Source organism: Sus scrofa, chromosome X, assembly GCF_000003025.6.
Source record: "Sus scrofa isolate TJ Tabasco breed Duroc chromosome X, Sscrofa11.1, whole genome shotgun sequence".
Lineage (NCBI taxonomy): Eukaryota > Metazoa > Chordata > Mammalia > Artiodactyla > Suidae > Sus > Sus scrofa.
The window spans coordinates 20,612,882-20,634,875 of NC_010461.5; the positions used below are offsets into that span (position 1 = coordinate 20,612,882).

At 38.4% G+C, this 21,994-nt stretch overlaps 1 protein-coding gene and 1 long non-coding RNA gene across 9 annotated transcripts in view; one reads left to right on the forward strand and one right to left on the reverse strand.

Moving 5' to 3' along the window:
* LOC106506925 overlaps nt 1–21,994 on the forward strand; it is a 37,102-nt gene that overhangs the window by 14,003 nt on the left and 1,105 nt on the right. For 2 of the 3 annotated variants that reach the window (XR_001302577.2, XR_002340825.1), the window contains one exon: nt 16,164–16,348. The exons of the other annotated variant lie outside the window; for it this stretch is intronic. This is a non-coding gene — a long non-coding RNA (uncharacterized LOC106506925). The remainder of the gene's footprint in view (nt 1–16,163; nt 16,349–21,994) is intronic. 3 annotated transcript variants of the gene reach the window in all.
* Nucleotides 1–21,994, reverse strand: part of PCYT1B (phosphate cytidylyltransferase 1, choline, beta) — a 137,313-nt gene that overhangs the window by 7,113 nt on the left and 108,206 nt on the right. For 5 of the 6 annotated variants that reach the window (XM_021080540.1, XM_005673503.3, XM_013986017.2 and 2 more), the window contains exon 7: nt 19,403–19,591. In XM_021080540.1, coding sequence (XP_020936199.1) covers nt 19,403–19,591 — 189 coding nt within the window. Of the gene's footprint in view, nt 1–15,554; nt 16,375–19,402; nt 19,592–21,994 lie in introns of those variants that run through there. The other variant, XM_021080539.1, reaches the window with a different exon arrangement.

A 21,994-nucleotide genomic window follows, 5' to 3' on the forward strand; every position in this document is an offset into this window, starting at 1 on the left:
TGCTTTAGGTGTCATGTTCAAAAATTCACTGCCAAGACCTATGTCAAGGTCTTTTCTCCTATGTTTTCTACTAGGAGTTTTATGGCTTGTGCTCTTATATTGAAATCTTTAATCCATTTAAAGTTAATTTTTTGTGGGTCGTGTGAAATAGAGATCTACTGTCATTTACGTGTGAATATACAATTTTCCAGGAGCGTTTATTGAAGATATTGTCTTTTCTCCATTGCGTGTTCTTGGCTCCCTTCTCTAGGTTTACTTCTGGGCTCTCAATTCTGACCTGTTGGTCTGTGTCTTTTATTCCACTACCACAGTGTCTGGGGTTTTGTTGGCCATGCCTGGGGCATGTGGAAGTTCCTGGGCCAGGGATCAAACCCAAGCCACAGCAGCAGTGACAATGCCAAATCCTTAACCACTAGGCCACCAGGGAATTCCTCTACCATACTGTTTTGATTACCAAAACTTTATGGTTTAGCTTGAAAGCAAGAAGTATGAAGCCTCCCACTTTGTTCTTTCTCAGAGTTGCTTTGGCTGTCTGAGGTCTTTTGTGGTTTCATATAAATATTTGGACTCTATACTTCTGTTTTTTTAAAAAGCTATTGGAATCCTGATCGGAACTGCATTGAATCTATAGATGGCTTTGGGTAGTATGGACATTTTAACAGTATTAATTCTTTCATTTCATGAATATGAGATATCTATGTGCCTTTTCTGATTTATTTCATCAATGTCTTGTGGTTTTCAGTATAGAGATCTTTTACCTCCTTGGTTAAACTTACTAAGTATTCTCTTGTTTTTTGTGCTATTTTAAATGGGATATTTTAAGTTTCCTTTTAAGAAAACTTATTATCAGTATACAGAAATACTACTGATTTTTCTGTTAATTTTGTATCCTGCAACTTTACTGAATTGATTAAATCTACCGATTTATTGGAGTCTCTAGAATTTTCTATAGATAAAATCATGTCATCTTCAAATAGAGACTATTTTACTTCTTCCTTTTCAATTCTAATGCTTTTATTTCCTTTCCTTGACTGATTGCTTTTGCTAGGACTTTTAGTACTATGTGGAACAGGAATGGTGAGAGTGGGGAACCTTGTCTTGTACTTGATCTTAGAGGACAGGCTTTTAATATTTCACCACTGAGTATGTTAGCTGTGGGCTTGTCATATATGAGCTTTATTATGTTGTAGGAGCATTCCTTCTATCTGCAGTTTGTTAAGAGGTTTTATCACAAATAGTTGTTAAATTTTGTCAAATGCTTTTCCACATCTATTGGGATGATCTTATGATTTTTTTCTTTTATCCTATTAATATGATATGTCACATTGATGAATTTGCGTCTGAACTGTTCTTGCATTCCAGAGATAAATCTTACTTAATCATGGTGAGTGATCTTTTTAATGTGCTGCTGAATTCAATTTGCTAGTACTTACTGAGAAATTTTGCAGCTGTATCTATCAGTGATATTGGCTTGTGGTTTATTTCTGATAGTATCCTTTTATGGCTTTGGTATCAGGGTAATGCTGGCCTTGTAAAACAAGTTTGGGAGCTTTCCTTCCTCAATTTTTTGGAAGAGTTTGAGAAGGACTGGCATTAATACTTTAAATGTTTACTAAAATTCATCAGTGAAGCAATGTGGTCCTTGGCTTTTCTTCATGGGAACATTTTTTGATTAATGATTCAGTCTCCTTAATAGTAATTGGTCTGTTCAGATTTTCTGTTTCTTCCTGATCCTTAACAGGCTGTAAGTTTCTAAGAATATTTCCATTTATTCTCGGCTGTCCAGGTTGTTCATAGTAGCCTCTTAGGATTGTTTGTATTTCTGAGCTATCAGTTATAATGTTTTCCTTTTTCATTTGATGGGTTTTTTTTCCCCCAATATTTTGAATAGACCATTTCACTCTCTCTTGATGTGAACCATTTCTGTTGAGAAATCTACCAAAAGTCTTATGAGGGTTCCAACATACATAATTTTTTTTTCTCCTGCTGCTTCCAAAATCATTCTTTGACTTCTATTATAATGTGTCTCAGTGTAGCCTTACTCAGGTTTAATCGATTTGGGGTGCTTCATGCCTTACAGATCTGAACGGTCCTTTCTCTCCCCAGTGATGGGAAGTTTTCAGTCATTATTGATTTAAATACACTTTCTCTTTTCCTTTTGAAATTCCCATAATGTACATATTGTTTCTTTTGATTGTGTCCCATAAATCCCATAGGCTTTTTTCACTCTTATTTCTTCTTTTTGATCCTAACTGGATAATTTCAAATGTCTTGACTTCCAGGTCACTGATTCTTTCTTCTGCACAGTTGATCTGCTTTTGAAGCTCTCTGTTGAGTTCTTCAGTTCAGTCATTGTGTTTTTTAGCTCTAGGGTTTCTGTTTGGGTGGGTTTGTTTGTTTTTTTTTTTTGATGGTTTCTACTTCTCTTAATTTCTCACTTTGTTCGTGCATGGTTTTCCTGATTTTGTTTAGTTGCCTGTGTGTTTTTGTAGTTCACTAAACTTAAGAGAATTATTCTGAGTTCTTGGCCTGAAAGCTCATAGATATTTATTTAGGGTCAATTATTGCAGCTTTATTAGTTTCCTTCATTGTCAGCCAGATTTTTCATGATCTTAGATTCCTTACATTGGTATAAGCACATAGGAATAAGCAGTCTTCTCTTCTAGGCTTTATATGTATGCTTTGGCAGAGATAGTTCATAACTAGTCAGCTCACTTTGGGTTTTTGGTTGTGTATGCTGATAATAGCCTTGGGCAGGCATGGTTTGCTGTCAGGGCTTATTTTGGAGTGAAGCCACTACCCAAACTCTGAGGTTGTAGGGTGCTGGCTGAGAACAGTTGGATAGGACTGCTGGTTTGGTTCCCAACTCAAGTGAGGCTGTAGGTTGAGCTCCACAGTTTCCTGGGCTTTCTGGCTTACTAGATGGTCAGGACTGGGTACTATACTCAGCAGTAGGTGGGGCTATAAATTAACTTCTCTTTCCTTATAGGGTGGCAGAATAGGCCCTAGGGCCCACACAGCTTATTTGTTGGGAACCTGAGTCAAGCAAGACTGGGTAATGAATTCCCTGGTCAGACAGGGCCACCAATTGTGCTCTCTGTTCAAGTGCCACTGTAAGCAGGACTGTTGGATGAGCTATACAGCTTCCCCTATGCTCTAGTTGGATTCTGGAGTCCAAGCTGTATTCAGCAATGGTTGGGTCTGTGAATTAGGATCCCTTCCCATGCACAGTGGGAGAACTAATTCCAAGGCCAGGAAGGATCCTTATGGTCTCGATTCAAGCTGACCTGTACCCTAAGTTTCCTGGCTAAACAGAGGCACTGGCTTTGCTCTGTGGTCTGTCAGCTCTGCCTGCTGGACTCTCTGCTCAGATGTTGCTGGGCTATACAGCTTTCCAGGTGTTCTGGCCAGGCTTTCTGGATGGGTGGGGCCAGAAGCTTCACTCAGCAGTAGATGAAGCTATCAAACAGCTCCTCTACCTGGGCAGAACTAGAGAGCACTCCCTACCTGGTGCTGGCTTTGCAGATGATTAGCTCTGCCTGTACTCTCTGCTTGAGCATTGCTGGGCTATGAAGCTTCCAGATGTCCTTGCCAGCCTTTCTGGTCAGATGGGGCTGAGAGCTTCACTTAGCAATGAGTAGGGGTTATAATTCAGCTCCCCTGCCTGAGTGGGGACAGACCAGGCTCCAGGGCCAAAAATCTTTGAGGACTCAAATCAGACAGACTTGGACCCCACTGAATTCCCAGGTTAGACCATGCCAATGACTTGGTTCTGCAGGTGAGCAGAGTGGCTGGTTGGGACTACTTCTTGGGCTCTGCAGGTAAGAACTGGGTCTGCCAAGATCAGAGTACTAGTTGTTGTAAGCCTCTTTCTCCTTGTCAAGATGAGGTTCCCTTTTGATTCCTCTGCAATCTCCATGGGGTGAGACCAGAGTGGGAGCTCCCAAGAAAGAACCCACAGTGCTGGGGGAGCTGGATGTCTGCCTGGGCACGTGACTCACTAGAGGCACCCGAGGCTCAGGGGAGATTTCTGAGCATGTAGAAATCCCTTGCCCTTCTAATGCTGTCTTGATCTCTGTGGTGCAGGGGGTGCTTCAGCCTCACCCACATGTCCTAGGATTCTCCCAGTGGTGTCTTCTCTGTGAATGGTCGTTAGTTCTTGTGAGGGAGAAGGGAGGAATGACCTATGTTGCTATCTTGGTGACATCACTCTCCCAAGATTTTTTTAAAAATTTGTAACAGTTAGTGTTGGTGAAGGCTCAGGAGAGAGACCACACTCCTGTTATTGCTGGTGGAAAGGTAAAATAGTAGTGCCTTTCAGAGGGGTAACTGGGCAAGAGGTACCAAACCTTTTTTCCCAAGGAGGTACTCAAAGACGTAAATAAATCTGTGTATGTGGAGAGTCAGTGCAGTGTCAATAGACAACACTGCAAACTCCCTAAAAAGGTTAGGGAAATCTTGTATAACTGTGATGAAAGTCAAGCCCTTAAAGAATATTCAGTAATGTGAGAAAATGTTCATGAGCTATTGCAAAGTAAAAATGATTTCAGAATGGTATGTTCTGAATGAACCCAATTTTGTAGAAGGAAATATAGAAATGTAGATAGAAAAAAGATGGGGGGTAATAACCCCAAAATTTTAGCAGTGACCACTCTGGATGATGAGACTATAGATGATTTTTATTGTGTTTTATTATTTTCTTTACTTTCTAATAGTTCTATTATGAACATATTATTTTTATAAGCATGAAAAGATATGGTAGGAAGAAAGAAAGATAAGTGAGGCGAGGAGAATAGGTCAAAGGGCATTGCAGTAATGTCACAAGTAAGAAAATACTAAACCTTCAGGTACATCATTAGCTCCCCCTGGCACTCATTCTCCCTTTTTAAGTTCTAGTCCATTACTTTTTAGGATCGCAGATCTCCTCTCGCAGATACAATAGGGATGATGTGCTGATCACTGAGATCCTTTCCAGATTTAAAATTCCACAATTCTACAAACATACCAATTATTCACCTTCCATTAAAGGCAGTGATAATTCTGCCAAAACACATCCAACCCCCTCAAAATCAAACAGGAAAAATGCTGTAGTACAACAGCATTAACTTCGATTAAGCCCATTTATGAGACAAAATCAAATGCCAAAAGGATAGGGTGGCCTGTTATTAAGAGCAACATGAAAAAAAAAATCCTTGAACTTCTAACAGGCACTTTAAAATATGTTTTTATTACTGTAATCTTTAAGTATATTTTTAGTGGCAGCCATTAGCCCTCCTGCTGTTAATGGATTGTCAGCATTTCCATTAGAAGCCCACATTCTAAGGAATCTGCAACTTGTCTGCTGTAGTTGGACTCAAGCTCATAACTGAATATTCTGCCTAAGGGGATGAAATTATTTGAATGCTTAATGATAAACAGTGGTGTCACACTTCATAATGTGCAACATCCATGCAAAACAGCTCTGGGTCTGGATTTGCAAGCTCTCTGATCTGTTTCTTGTGCATTTTGAATGGTGGTTCCCCTGCAAAGGAGCTGAATTGAATCAGGTCAGGAGACAGTTTGTAATGAGCTTCCTGGGAAGAAAAGCACTTTAGAAATATAACAAATAATGAAGACCATGGCATGGCATTTTCAAAGAGAAAAGGTATTTAAATTCACTCTTTTAGTGTATTAAGAGGTTTCCATTTATAAAGTTTTCTCCCAAGAAAATAATCCCGTTTATAGTCCTGTCCATATGAAAGTAATTTTTTATTTCCCCTCCTACCATGTTTTCCTTTTTAAAAAGTTCTTAACAGCTAGTGAGGCAGTAAAGGTCGTGACAAATGCCTTTAAAGGTTTCAGTGTTTCAGATATATTCTGGAAAATCTGCCAGAAAAAGAAAAAAATATCCTAGTTATATCTGGTTTGGACCTCTGGTGATCAAGATGGAATTCATGGAGAGGGTTTCAGTTTTGTGCAAATGGGTTTCAGTTTTGTGCAAACGTGCATGGATGCCAGGCACTGGTAAAAGGGGCTCTCGAGTATGAAACAATTTAATCATCCCAACAACCCTAGGAAGTGGCTGAGAGGTAAATGAACTTGCCCAAGGCTACCCAGCCAGGAAATGAGCCCCTGCTCATGACCAGCTCTCCATGATTAGCCACTTTCCTTTAAGAAGTTTGTGATGTTTACTCATATTTTATCTTCAGCATTTGTTGGAAGACAAATTTTTGAAACTGTCCAAAAAAATTCAAGTGAGAAATCTAATTCGGATCCACAAAGTGAATTTTATATTTCTTTTCTCAACTCAAAAGTCTTAAAAATTGGAGTTCTCTTGTGGCACAGTGGGTTAAGGATCCAGCGTCACTGCAGCAGCTCAGGTTGCTGCTGTGGCATAGGTTTGATCCCTGGCCCAGGACCTTTCACATGCCTTGGGCGAAGCCAAAAAAAAAAAAAAAAAAAGTCTTAAAAATTAGCAATGCCATTAGAATGGCTATTATAAGAAACAAATAGAAAACAAGTACTAGGCAGTAAGTGGAGAAATGAGAACATTTGTGCATTGTGGAGGGGATATAAAATGGTGCAGCCACTATGGAAAACAGTTACTCAAAAATTTTAAAAGAATTATCAAATGACTTAGCAATTCTACTTCTGGATATCTACACCAGAGACTTGGAAGTAGAGACTTAAACAGGTATTTGTATAACAATGTTCACAGCAGCATTATTCACAATAGCCAGAAAGTGGAAACAATCTAAATGCCCGTTAATGGATGAATGGATAAACAAAATGAGGTATGTATGAATAATTGTATATGTATGTATATAAGTATATGCACCAGTGTTTGCATATACACATGACGGGAATTTTTTTTTGGCTAGCATAGGGTAAAGTATTTCCATGATGAGTGTTGAAAAGAAACATTTAGTGTATTACAAAATATTATTATGGAGGGGTTTTTTTGGGCATGGAGCATCTTAAAGCTGATCAATGATTGATTGCTTCAACAAACATTTACTGACAGCACACTATGTATGGTTGGAGTATTAATCTAAACCCTGAGGATACAGCAGTAAAGAGTAGAGAAAAAAGTCTATGTTCATGGTTTTGTCTGTTTGGTTGGTTGGTTTTGTGTGTGTGTGTGTGGTTTTTTTTTTGTTTGTTTGTTTGTTTTTGTCTTTTCTAGGGCCACACCCGCAGCATATGGAGGTTCCCAGGCTAGGGGTCTAATCGGAGCTGTAGGCACCGGCCTACACCAGAGCCACAGCAACGCGGGATCCGAGCCGTGTCTGTGACCTACACCTCAGCTCACAGCAACGCCAGATCCTTAACCCACTGAGCAAGGCCAGGGATCAAACCCGAAACCTCATGGTTCCTAGTCAGATTCGTTAACCACTGAGCCACGACGGGAACTCCATGTTTATATTTTTTGAGGTAGAAATGACATATTAGTTTTAGGTGTACAACATAATGATTTGAGATACACAGATATAGTGAAATGATCACAATAAGTCTAGTTAATATCTGTTACCTTACATGGTTGCAAATTTTTTTTCTGTGACGATAATTTTTTTTTCTTTCTACGGCTATGCCTGCGGTGTATGGGCTAGGGGTCAAATCAGAGCTGCAGCTGCAGGCCTGTGCCACAGCAACACTGGATCCAAGTCACATCTGTGACCTACACTGCAAGTTGCAGCACTGCCAGTTCCTTGACCCACTGAGCCTAGCTGGGGATCAAACCAGCGTCATCATGGACACTATGTCAGGTTCTTGACCCACTGAGCCACAGTGGAAACTCCTGTGATGAGAATTTTCAAGATCTACTCTTAATTATACTCTGGCATATGTGAAAGTTACTTTGAGCATGCTGCACATTTTTTGTTAGCATCCTGCACATTAAATCCCCAGGGATTATGACTGGAAGTATATACCTTTGTAGCTTTGATCCCCTTGACCCATTTTGCACACTCCCTACCCTCTACCTTTGGCAACCACCAATCTGCTCTCTATATCTGGGAGCTCATTTTGCTGGATCATAAGTTGTTTTGGGGGTTCTGTTTTGTTTTGAGTTGTATGAGTTCTTAAATATATATTCTAGATAGAAACTCCTGTGATGAGAATTTTCAAGATCTACTCTTAATTATACTCTGGCATATGTGAAAGTTACTTTGAGCATGCTGCACATTTTTTGTTAGCATCCTGCACATTAAATCCCCAGGGATTATGACTGGAAGTATATACCTTTGTAGCTTTGATCCCCTTGACCCATTTTGCACACTCCCTACCCTCTACCTTTGGCAACCACCAATCTGCTCTCTATATCTGGGAGCTCATTTTGCTGGATCATAAGTTGTTTTGGGGGTTCTGTTTTGTTTTGAGTTGTATGAGTTCTTAAATATATATTCTAGATATTAACCCATGATCATATATATAAGTTGCAAATATTTTCTTCCATTTAGTGGTTTGCTTTTTCACTTCATTGCTTTCTGTTGCTATACAGAAGCTTTGTACACTGATGTAGTCCCACTTGTTTATTTTTACTTTTAATGCCTTTGCTTTCGGTGTCAAATCCAAAAAAATCACTGCCAGGACCAATGCCAAGGAGCTTACCACCCAATCTTTTCTTCTGGGAGATTTATGGCTTCAGGTATTGTGCTAAACTCTTTAATCCATTTTGAGTTAGCTTTTTGTGTATGGTGTAAGAGTGATCCAGTTCATTTTCTTTGCATGTTGCTATCCAGTTTTCCTAACATCATTATTGAAGAGACTGTTTTTTTCTCCACTGTATATTCTTGGATCCTTTGTCATAAATTGACCATATATGCATGTGTTTATTTCTGGACTCCATATTCTGTTCCATTGATCTATATGTTGTTTTTATGCCAGTACCATACTGTTTTGATTACTATCATTTTGCAATATAGTGTGAGATTAGGGTGCATGATATCTCCTGCTTTGACCTTTTTTCTCCCAAGATTGCTTTGGCTACTCGGGGTTTTTAGTAGTTCCATTAAAATTTTAGGATTTTTTTGTTGTATTTTTGTGAAAAATGCCCTTGGAATTTTGATAGAGTGCATTGAATCTATAGATTGTTTTGGGTAGTATGGGCATTTTCACAATATTCTTCCAATCCATGAGTACAGAATATATTTCCATTTATTTGTATCTTCAATTTCTTTCATCCACATCTTACAGTTTTCACTGTATGGGTCTTTCAGCTGCTGGGTAAAATTTATTCCTATACATTTTATTCTTTTTGATGCACTTCTAAAGGGGATTGTTGTCCATTTACATCTGATCATTTTTATTAGTGTATAGAAATGCAAGTTTGTATATTGATTTTTGTATCCTACAACTTTACTGAATTTATTAGTTCTAACAGTTTTTTTGTAGAGTCTTCAGGGTTTCTTATATATGTCTTCTGCAAATAGTGACAATTTGTCCTTTCCAATTTAGATGTCTTTTTCTTTTTCTTGCCTAATGGCTATGGATAGGACTTTCAACACTACATTAAATAAAAGTGAGAAGAGGAACATCCTTATCTTGTTCCTGATCTTAGAGGAAAAGCTTTCAGATTTCACCATTGAGTATAAGGTCAGCTCTGTGCTTTTCATATTTGGCTTTATTATGTTGAGCTACATTCCCCTCTCTACCCACTTTGTTGAGAGTTTTTATCATAAATGGATGTTGAATTTTTTTCAAATGCTTTTTCTATGATGCATATAGTTTTTAACCCTTCGTTTTGTTAAAAGTGGTGTGTGAGACACATTGACTTATGGATGTTGAAACACCCTTGGGGCCCTGGACTAAACCCCACTTGATCATAGTATAAGATCCCTTTAATGTATTGTTGAATTTCGTTTGCCAATATTTTGTTGAGCACTTCTGCATCAATGTTCATCAGGGATAGTGCCTATAATTTTCTTTTCTTATGGCATCCTTGTCTTGTTTTGATACTAGGGTAATGCAGGCCTTGTAAAATGAGTCTGGAAGTGTTCCCTCCTCTTCCTTTTTTTTCTGGCAGACTGAGAATGATTAGTATTCTTTAGATGTTGGAGAGAATTCACCAGTAAAGCCATCTGGTTCTGGAATTTTTGTTGGGAGGTTTTGGATTTACTGATTCAATCTCCTTACTAGTAAATTGTTCTGTTCGGATTCTCTATTTCTTCATGATTCAGTCTAAGTAGGTTGTATGTTTCTAGCAATTTATCCATTTCTTCTAGGTTTTCAAATTTGTTGTTACATAACTGTTTATAGTAGTCTCTTGTATTTCTGTGGTATCAATTGCAGTGTCTCCTTTTTGACTTGTAATTTGGTTGATTTGAGTCCTCTTTCATGATGAGTCTAGCTTAAGGGTCATCAATTTTGTTTGTTTTCAGAGAATCAGCTGTTAGTTTCATTGATCTTATCTACTGTCTTTTAAGCCTCTATTTTTTTCAGTTCTGATCTTTATTTCCTTCCTCTGGACTTCTTCTGTCACCCTTTCTAATACCTTAAAATGTAAAGTTAGTTGTTTGAGGTTTTATTGTTGTTTCTTGATGAAGGCATTTATTAATATGAACTTACCTCTGAGAACTGATTTTTCTTTATCCCAAAAGTTTGGGTGTGTTGTATTTCCATTTTTGTTTGCCTCAAGGTATTTTTTGACTTCTGATATCTCTTTGACTCAATGGTTGTTCAGTAGAATGCTGTTTAATTTCCACATATTTGTGAACTTTCTAGTTTTCTCCTTGTAACTGATTTCTGGTTTCATACCATCATGGTAAGAAAAGTGCTTGATATGATTTCACTCTTAAATGTAAGACTTGTTTTGTGACATGTCTATCTTAGAGAATGTTCCATGTACACTTGAGAAGAATGTATATTCTACTGCTTTTATCATTATTATTTTAATTTTTAGGGCCACGCCTGCATCATGTGGAAATTCCCAAGCTAGAGGTCGAATTGGAGCCACAGCTTCCAGTCTGTGCCACAGCCATAGCAATGCCAGATCTGAGCTGCATCCTGTGACCTATGCCACGGCTTGTGGCACAATGCCAGATCCTTAACCCACTGAGCAATGCCAGGGATCAAACCACATCTTCATGGACACTATGTCAGATTTTTAACCTACTGAGCCACAACAGGAACTCCTATTCTATTGCTTTTAGATGGAATGTTCTGTATATATCAACTACATCTGATATGTCATTTAAGGCTGAATTTCTATATTGACTTTTAGTCAATTTCTATATTGACTTTCTATCTGGATGATCTATACATTGGTGAAAATAATGTATTGAAGTCCCCTACAATAGTATTATTGTATTATTGTCTGTCTTTTTTGAGTTCTGTTAATATATATCTAGGTGTTCCTATGTTGGGTGCATCAATATTGGTAAGTGTTACATCCTCTTGTTCAGTTGACCTCTGGATCATTATACCATGCCCTTGTCTCTTACTGCAGCTTTTGTTTTAAAGTCTATTTTGTCTGATAAAAAGTATAGTTACCTCTGGCTTTCTTTTGGTTTCCACATGCATAGAATAATGGAGTATCTTTTCCCATCCCTTCTCTTAGGTGTGTGTCCTTACATATGAAGTGAGTCTCTTGTAAATGGCATAGAGGTGTGCCTTTTTTATCCATTCAGACACTCACTTTTAATTGGAGAATTTAAATCATTTTTATTTCAAGTATTTATCAATAGGTATGTACCTCTTGCCATTTTGTTAATTGATTTCTTTCTGCTCTCTTGCTCTTTGTGATTTGATGATCTTCTTTGGAAAAATATTTTTGATTTTAAATCTTTGTTTAGATTCCTTTATCTTCTGTCTATCTACTATAGGTTTTTGCTTTGTAGTTACTATTACACATAACAATGTGTAACAGTCTGTTTCAAGTGGATAAAAACTTAAGTTTGAACACATTCTAAAGCTCTACATCTTTACTCTCCCTCCCAACCTACGCCGGATTACACCTTTTATGTTACCTTTTACATCTTTTAATCTCACGTACCCCTTAATTACTGTATTTACAGTTATTTTTATTTCTTTGTCTTAACCTTCATACTAGCTTTATAAGTGACTAATCCATCACTTTTAGAACATTATTCTAAGTTTTGCTACATATTTACCTTTACCACTGAGATTTATACTTTATATGTTTTCCTGTTACTAATCAGCACCCTTTCTTTTCAGTTTAAAAATATCCCTCTAATATTTCTTATAAGGCTGGTTTCATGGTGATGAGTTCCTTTAGCTTTTGCTTGTCTGAAAAACTTTCTCTCCTTCAATTCTGAATGACAGCTTCACCTAAGAGAGTATTCTTGGTTGGAAGTTTTTTTCTTTCAGCACTTTGAATATATGATTCCATTCCCTTCTGGCCTGCAAAGTTTCTCTTTAAAAAAAAAATCTGCTGATAGTTTTATAGTTTTAATCTGCAGATGACAAGTTGTTATTCTCTTGCTGCTTTTAAGATACTCTTCTTGTCTTTAATTTTTGATATTTATAATATATCTTGGTATAGGTCTCTTTTGGTTCATCTTATCTGGAATGCTCTTGGATTCCTGGATCTGGATCTTGTTTCCTTCCTAAGGATAGGTTAAGTTTTTAGCCATTATTTCTTCAAATAAGTTTTCTGCCTCCTTCTCTCTTGCTTCTCCTATTGGGACCCCTATAATATGAATATTGGTTGGCTTGACATTGTTCCATAAGTTCCTTAAGCAGCTGTCAATTTTTTTCATTCTTTTCTCTTTTTACTGCTCTGACTGGGTGAGTTCCACTGACCTGTCTCCATATTCACTGATCTTTTCTTCTGATTAATCTAATCTGATATTGAATACCTCTGGTGTGTTTTTCAGCTCAGTTACTGCATATTAACAGCTCTGTGATTTCTCTTTGGTACTTTTTAAAATTTTCTGTCTCTGTGTTGAAGTTATCACTGGGTTCATCCATTCTTCTCCTAAGTTCCATGAGCATGTTTATGACCATTATTTTGAACTCTTGATCAGGTAAATCACTTATCTTTGTTTCATTAAGGACTTTTTTTGAGGTTTTACCTTGTTCTTTCATTGGAACATGTTCCTTGGTTTTAAAATTTTGCTTGACACTGAATTGATTTCTATGCATGAGACAAAATAGCTACCTCTCCCAGTCTTGCAGGAGTAGCTTCATGCAGGAGATGAAGTTTATTGTTCAATCCTGCCCTGGCTCTTGATTGTCCCTCAAACCGTTGGCATTGTCCAAGAACCCCATTTTATTTTTAGTGCCTGAGATGGTGCCAAGATATGTCAGCCCCTAGATTCAGGCTGATTGGAAGCTGGACACTCAGGAAGCAGCTTTTAAAATAGACAAATACATACAGTACTGTGGAACTACAAGTGTAAGTTCTGCTGTTCACCAGAGCCATGCATCTAAGTGTGCCTCCTGGGTGGCAGTCATAGCAATCAGGGCACCAGATCAGTGTATGAGTTCCTTTATAGTAGCTACTGGCAACCTAGTATGAGGCAGGAGAGCACAGAGATGGCATCAACTGGCCTTTGTCTTCAGAGTACACCTTAGTAGGTCCTAGATTTATGCTAAACCAGAAGTCTGCTTATCCAGGAGCTACGGCCTAAGGGGCAAACAGATTACTTTCATAAAAAGACTCAGGGTATATTTCGGTCTACTGTTTGCACAGGGCCCTATGGGGTGGTAGGAAGCCAAGAACTGTCTCTCTGTTATAGTCCCATGGGGCCCAGGAATGTAAGCCCTGCTGGCAAAGCTAGACCACTGAGAGGGATCCCCTTGGTGGCAGAAGCAACAAAAACTAGGGCACCAGACTGTGTACACAAGCTCCCCTCCAGGAGAGACCACCACTGTGGAGTGTGGCAGAAGAACATGCAGATGGTACCTGCCCTCCCAGGGCTCTGGAGAGGATTACAGTCAGACCTTAGGTATATGTTTAATTAAAAGCCTGCCCCTCAGGCTGTAGCTATGAAGATAAGCTAATAGACCTTATTCACAGAAAGACAAAGTTTCCCTAGGAATTCACATGCCCTGATTCTGGCTCCTTGGCCCTCAATATCTTGGAAATGAACAACAAAAGCTTCAAAATTTAGTTCCTTTAGAATCTCTCCCTTGAGACTGTCTATCTTTCAGAAACACATCCTCCAAAGAAAGGTAACACCAACTCATTGTTGGGATGGCTTACCTTTGCAGCTCTGGTTGGGTAACAGTCTCTGTTATGAGTAGGAGTCAAAACTAGTTGCAAGATATCCATGTACCTATGGTCAACTAATCATTGATCCCCTTGGTGGCAGAAGCAACAAAAACTAGGGCAAAGAGGAGGCAAGAATATACAATGAAGAAAAGACAGTCTCTTCAATAAGTGGTGTTGGGAAAACTAGACAGCTACATGTAAAAGAATGAAATGAGCACATCCTCTAACACGACCCACAAAAATAAACTCAAAATGGATTAAAGACCTAAACATAAGGCTGGATACTGTAAAACTCTTATAGGAAAACACGGGCAGAACACTCTTCCACATAAATCTCAGCAATATCTTTTTGGATCCACTGCCTAGAGTATTTTTAACAAATGAGACCTAATTAAACTTAAAAGCTTTTGCAAAGCAAAGGAAATCATAAACGACTGAAAAGACAACACACAGAATGGGAGAAAATCATTGCAAATGAAGGGACCAACAAGGGGATAATCTCCAAAATATACAAATATCTCATACAGCTTTGTATATTAAAAAAAACCTAAGCAAAAAGGAGACGATCTAAACAGACATTTCTCCAAAGAAGACACAGAGATGGCCAAAAAGCACATGAACAGATGCTCAATATCACTAATTATTAGAGAAATGCAAATCAAACCACAATGAGGTATCACCACACACCAGTTACAATGGCCATCATCAAAAAGTCTACAACGACAAATGCTGGAGAGGGTGTGAAGAAAAAGGAACCCTCCTACACTGTTAGTGGGAAGAAAATTAGTACAACCACTATGGAGAACAGTATGGAGGGTCTTCAAAAAAAATAGAACTACCATATGATCCAGCGATCCCACTCATGGGCATATATCCAGAGAAAACCATAATTCAAAAAGATACATGCACCCCAACGTTCACTGCAGCACTGTTCACAACCCAAGACTCGGAAACAATCTAAATGTCCATTGATAGAGGAATGGATCAAGGAGATGTGCTACATATATACCAATGGCATATTATTCAGACATAAAAATGAACAAAATAATGCCATTTGCAATAACATGGACCTAGAGCTTATCATACTGAGTGAAGTAAGAGAAAGAGAAATATCATTTAAGATCACTTATATGTGGAATCTAATTAAAAAAAGAGTACAAAACAACTTATTTATAAAACAGAAACTCACAGATGTAAAAAACAAAATTATGACTACCAAAGAGGAAACATGGGAGTGGGGGAGGAATACATTAGGAGGCTGGGATTAACATATACACAGTACTATATATAAATAGACAACCAACAGGGACCTACTGTATAGCACAGGGCACTCTACTCAATATTCTGCAGTAACTTATATGGGAAAATAATCTGAAAAAAGAATGGATATGTGTAGATGGATAAATGAATCTCTTTGCTGTATGCCTAAAATGAACACAACTTTGTAAATCAAGTATACTCCAAAAACAACAACAACAACAAAACCCAAAAACCAAACACCTAGTTACAAGAATCAAGCAAATAGGTAAGTGGTAGGTGATAAGTTTGAAAATTAACACGTTAGGCCCTGACAATCCACCAGTCGGAATGAATAAATGGAAACAGATAATCTATTACAGCAATTGAAAAGTAGATTGCTTGCTTCATATTCTCAAAGGCAACTATGGTAGCCAGCTACAAAGATGGCCCCCAGTAATAGCTCCCACCTCCTGGTATTCACATCCTTGCGAAGTGTCCTTCCAAAATATTTGGAAGGACACTTGTCTGTGTCTGTGCGGCCAATAGAATATGGTAGAAGTGATGATGCTTTGTCACTTGTCTGTGCGGCCAATAGAATATGGTAGAAGTGATGATGCTTTGTCACTTCTGATGTTAGGTATTTGTCTGTGCAGGATTTGTCTGTGCGGCCAATAGAATATGGTAGAAGTGATGATGCTTTGTCACTTCTGATGTTAGGTAATAAAAGACCATAGCTTTTTTTGTGTGTGTACTTTCTTTCACTCTGGAGGAAGCCAGGTGCCATGTTGTGAGGACACTTGGGCAGCCTTGTAGAAAGACCCACATGGTGAGGTATCCAGTCAAGAGTCATGTGAGTGAGTGTGGAAGAGGATCCTCCAGCCCCAAACGACTGTAGCTCCAGCTGAAATCTTGACTGCCAACTTCATAACAAGACCCCGAGTCATTACCATCCAGGTAAGCTGCTTCCTGACCTTCAGAAACTATGTGAGAGAATAAATGTTTTTAATCACTAAGTTTGGGGGTAATCTGTTACACTCTAATAATGAATACAGCCAGGGACACCACGATTTCTTCTTGCTTAGGAAGAAACCTGACAGTCCCTGTCCTGAATCTAGATGACCTGGCCTGGGCAACTGGCTTTACCACAAAGCCTCAGAGGAGGGGTGTGGTAGACCCCAGTTTCTCCACAGTGCCACGCCCTGACCAAAGGAACGTGAAGCAGTGTGTTCCCATGGACATTCCTATCATGAAGGATTGGTGCTAGCCTTCACTAAGAGGCTTGGCCCCAGGCTCCATCCTCCAAACTCCTCTGAGACCCATAGGAAAGGATCACAAATTTTCTAGACCTTTGTTTCTTTACGTATAACATGGCTATAAATCCTGCCTTCTTATGTGGTTAAAATGAATAGTCATACAATGTCTATGGAAAAAGAGTTTAACCTGCTGTACAACTTCTAGACGATAACGTCACCACCACCACCACCTTCCACTCAGAGATGGAATGTAAGGTCTTGAATTTTATATTTTCGTTCTTGCTATCAAACATGAGGTCACTTGGGGGAGACTTAAAGATTCCATACCATCTGTAAATCAGGTTAGAGAAGGTGGCAGCAAGGAATAATGGGGAATGGTATGGACACAGGAAACTGGAAAGTTCATGCCCCCCCCCCCCTTAAAAGAAAATTTTAAACATTGTTGAGGGTCAAGCAAACCAAGTCTGCCTACTGAATCTGATCCACCAAACACTAAGTTGTAACCCGGCCCTGTCCAGCAACATAAGCAATAAAAGGCTACAGGTATATACTGAGCTGTCAATATAAATGTACAGATAACCACAGAGAAGATAGATAATATAGATGAACATAGACCTGAAGGATTTAGGCCTCACTGTATCCTTCACAGATGCTAGAAGGTTTCTGTGAATAGGTCCTCATCACACATCGATTCAATCTAGAAACACTTATGAAATACCCACTATCAGCTACATGTTAAACCTGTTGTACCAAATTTTGTACCGTAAATCATTCTCTTTTGTACCTTTCCAAGTTTGGGTTATTTGTATCAGCACTATATTGGCAGGTAATACAGATCCTCTATTTTAAGAAATGAGTTCCAGTCCCAAATCCACAAATAAAGAATTATTATAATAATAGCATATTCATGAAAAGCAAATTACTTATCTTGGCGTTTAACATCCTTGTAACTATTCCTGTACTTTTAATGTCAACAGAAAAAAAGTAACGTCTAAGTCTGGCTGATATGGTAAATTAATGTTAATAACAGTTTTGACACTAATAGCAAGTTTTAAAAAGAAAAACCTCCAGTCTCTTAGCTGGGTTTCATTTCTTAAAAATCACCTCAGTTCACTGTCACCAAATTCTGCTAGAACAATTCCAGCTACTATTTCTCCTTCACCGGGAGCCTGAAATGACTAGAGTCTGTCAAGGTGCTATGAAATTACATCCCATTCCTGCCTTTGTTTACTCCAGGAAGAGAAAACATCCATACCCTTGAGGTCGACATCAGCAGAGACACACTTCTGAATGCCTGTAAGCAAATGAACACCTGCATGGTTTAAAAAACTAGTAGTTATTTCCTCAGAGCCTGAAAATTATTTGTGAAAAATGTAAACTATTAAAGTACACACAAGATTAATGAGAAATTTCAGGCTTTTACAGTGACCATGGAATCTCAGAGTCTGTGCTTACATCTACAGGGATATAATTTATGTCCCATGATTAAAGTGATCTGAGCTGAAACGCAGGGAAAATGAAAAGGAACCCAACCCTTGGCTCCTCCACTCCTGCAAGCTCTTTCTAGGAGTCATTGAGGGCTCAAGTAGCCCCTTCCAAACCCTCCATCCTTCTCAGACTCAGCCAACAGGACATGGTTGGCCTACAACAGCCACCTCTATAATCACTTAGAGGCTGCTAGGCTTTGAGCAAAGCATCTCTTCTAACTTCTCAAACATTGTTCTTTTTCTGTTAATAATTGAGTGTTTTACTCTTAGATAATCCTATAATGAACCAGCTCAAATGAGCAGAGAGGCAGCAGTGACAACCCATCAATAAAATAATTAAGCCAAAGTGGATTTTGTTATAGACTTCTCATGTCATAATAGGAAATCTAGGCTACTTCAAATCAGGGAAATCCAATGAAATCATTCCTCTTTGTTCTAAAAGGAAAGTTAGCTTTAAAACTCTCCTTCATAGAACCCTGATTAATTCTGCTGATAATACTGGTTATTTACTTTGGAAGTGCATGTACAATAGAAATACCAATGGAGTATGAGGTGGTTCCCAGAATTTTCTTTCCCCTTTCCATAATTTTCACTCAGAGTTCTGTATAGAATTTAGGCAAGAGACCCTATCTACATTTTCTGTCTCAGTTTTAAGATGCAGATCATGGCCTCAGTCCCCTAAGACCTTTACACCTTTCCAAGCATATAAATGCCATGGAAAGGGGGGTGGGGAATCAGGACATGATGGGCACAGACACAGGGCCAAATCCCACCTCTTTTCTCTCTTCCAACCAATGAAAGAGGAGTTCATGAAAACAAGAGCTGACTAAGACAGCTACATTTCTTTTGCATCCTCCTCCTCTGGTTGATCCAAGAGCCTTTAGCCTGTCTTACAACACAAGTTCCATGATGCCACTAACCCACTTCACCCTTATCCCAAGCTGTGCATCATCTCCAAATGGGAGACTGGGATGAGCTACAGAACCAACCTGTGTGATAGTAGATATTCACTACCAAATGGCTTCAAACTCTGGGCAAGAAATAGAAATAGAGACCAGTGCTGGCTTTGGGCACTACTGGGCGCCATATTGAAAGGAAAAGCAGAAACTAAATAAGGAAGTGACATGGACTTGAAGTCATTTGGGCTGATGCTTAAAGTGAAGGTCACAACATTGGACTGCGATAAGGGACACCCTGGAGTAGTCCTTGGAAAGGAAGATAAATTGAAAACACCCACAATTGCGGGGCCAAGTGAAATAATTACATACCCATGCTCCATCAGGCCCAAAGAGTTCTAGGAAGTTGCCAATGAATTCCCTTGACTTCTCTTCCCACTTTTGAATTAAATCATGACTCTTTTCTTCCACTCTGTTAACAAATTCCTTTGATCTTTCCTCCACGTTTTTGACCTTTTCCTTCATCTTGTCTACCTGGTTTTGGAAGCGGTACTTCTTCTCCTGGTCAAAGTTAAAGGAGAAAGAAATAGATTTATCCAAGAGTGCATGGGAGAGATCAGACATTCACAGAATGGTTATATGTATTTCCACCCCTGAGTGTTCTTAACTAGAAGAATCAGGATGCTGATATTTCCCAAGGGCTGGATTGACAGGAAGGTACATTCTCTTGTAAGAAGTTATTTCTCATTAGTCTAATTGGATGTGTACAGTGCAGTACAAGTGGTTTTAATGTTCTCTTTCTTGTAGATATCAGAGTTGAATTCGCTTTTGTAAGACAAGAACCAAAAGTATGTGTTTGCTCTTTATTATGGATAGATACTGAGCAAACATATCCCCTCAATTCTTCTGAGGCTTAGAAAAAATATGAATTATAAATAGAATGGCCACTCAGAGGTGCATGAGTTCTCTGTTTTACTGGGACATTGTTAAAACCAGTATTGGTTGACATAAGTGGGCCACTGGCTGGGCCTCACAGCCCATGTGTTATACTAAAATTTTTGTTGTCATATTTCCCATTAAGCTAACTGAACTGCATCAGTTTCCTTGATGACAAAGAAAGCTTTTGTTCTGATAGCTTCTCTGGACTGGGATTTTGTTCTTATAGACTTTATGCAGCATTGCTATACTTATGTGCCTGAAAGGCATCATATGTTGGTCAAGTCACATGTCACCTCTAAACCTCAGTTTTCTCATTTGTAAAATGGGGATAATTAGCATCCCTTTCCTATAGGGTTGCTGTAACAATTAGATGAGATAATGCTGTAGAGTGCTTGGCACACAAAGCCTGGCATTTAGTAAAAACTCAGTGTGTGTTGGCTGTATCATTACTGTTAAGCAGCACAGGCATTTAATCACATTACCTGATGAGAGTGGTATCAAAACCATGAAAATAACATGAAACAAAGGGTCTTTCGGTCTCTTCAGCAAGTGGTGCTGGGAAAATTGGACAGATGCATGTAAATCAATGAAATGAGAACACACCCTCATACCATGCGCAAAAATAAACTCTAAATGGCTTAAAGACTCAAACACAAGACATGACACCATAAAACTCCTAGAAGAGAACAAAGGCAAAACATTCTCTGACATAAATCGTATACAAATGTTTTATTAGGTCAGTCTCCCAAGACAATAGAAGTCAAAACAAAAATAAACAAATGGAACCTAATCAAACGTACAAGTTTTTGCACAGCAAAGGAAATCATAAAAAGACAATCTACAGAATGGGAGAAAATAGCTGCAAACAATACAACTGACAAGGATGAAACCTCCAAAATATAAAAACAACTCATACAACTGAACAATGAAAAAACAACCCAATTAAAAAATGGGTGGAAGACCTAAATAGACATTTCTCTAAAGAAGACATGTAGATGGCCAGTTGGCACATGAAAAAATGATTAACATCACTAATTATTAGAGAAATGAGACTCAAAACTATAATGAAGTATCACCAGTCATAATGGCTATCATCAAAAAGTCTACAAAGAACAAATGCTGGAAAGGGTGTGGAGAAAAGGGACCCCTCCTACCCTGTTGGTGGGAATGTAAATTGGTACAAGCACTAGGGAAAACAGTATGGAGGTTCCTCAGAAAACTAAACATAGAATTACCATAAGATCTATCAATCCTTCCCCTGGGCATAAAGCTGGACAAATCTACAATTCAAAAAGACACATGCACCCATATGTGCATAGCAGCACTATTCACAATAGCCAAGACATGGAAACAACCTAAATGTCCACTGACAGATGAGTGAATTAGGAAGATATGGTACAAATATATAATGGAATATTAGCCATAGAAAAGAATGAAATAATGTCACCTATAGCAACATGGATGGAGCTACAGATTCTCATACTAAGTCAGTCAGAAAGAGAAAGACAAATACCGTATATCACTTAAATGTGGAATCTAAGATATGGCATAAATACACCTATCTACAAAACAGAAACAGACTCACAGACACAGAGAACAGACTTGTGGTTGCCAAGGGGGATGGACTGGGAGTATGGGGTTAGTAGATGCAAACTATTACATTTAGAATCAATAAGCAGTCAAGTCCCACTGTACAGCACAGGGAACTATATCCAATCTCTTGGGATAGACCATGATGGAAAAGAATGTAAAAAAAGAATGTGTGTGTGTGTGTATACATGTGTGTACACACACACACACACACACACATATAACTGATTCACTTTGTTGTACAGCAGAAATTGGTACAACATTGTAAATCAACTATAATTAATAAAATAAATAGGCGAAAAATACAAAAATATCCCCCCAAAAGAAACAAAAGGTCTTTTTCTCTATGATATCATAGTACATTTTCTCCTGAAAGGGTAATAAGTTTTATCACTTTTCTTCACTCTATGGAACTGAAGTTCATTTCATATTTCA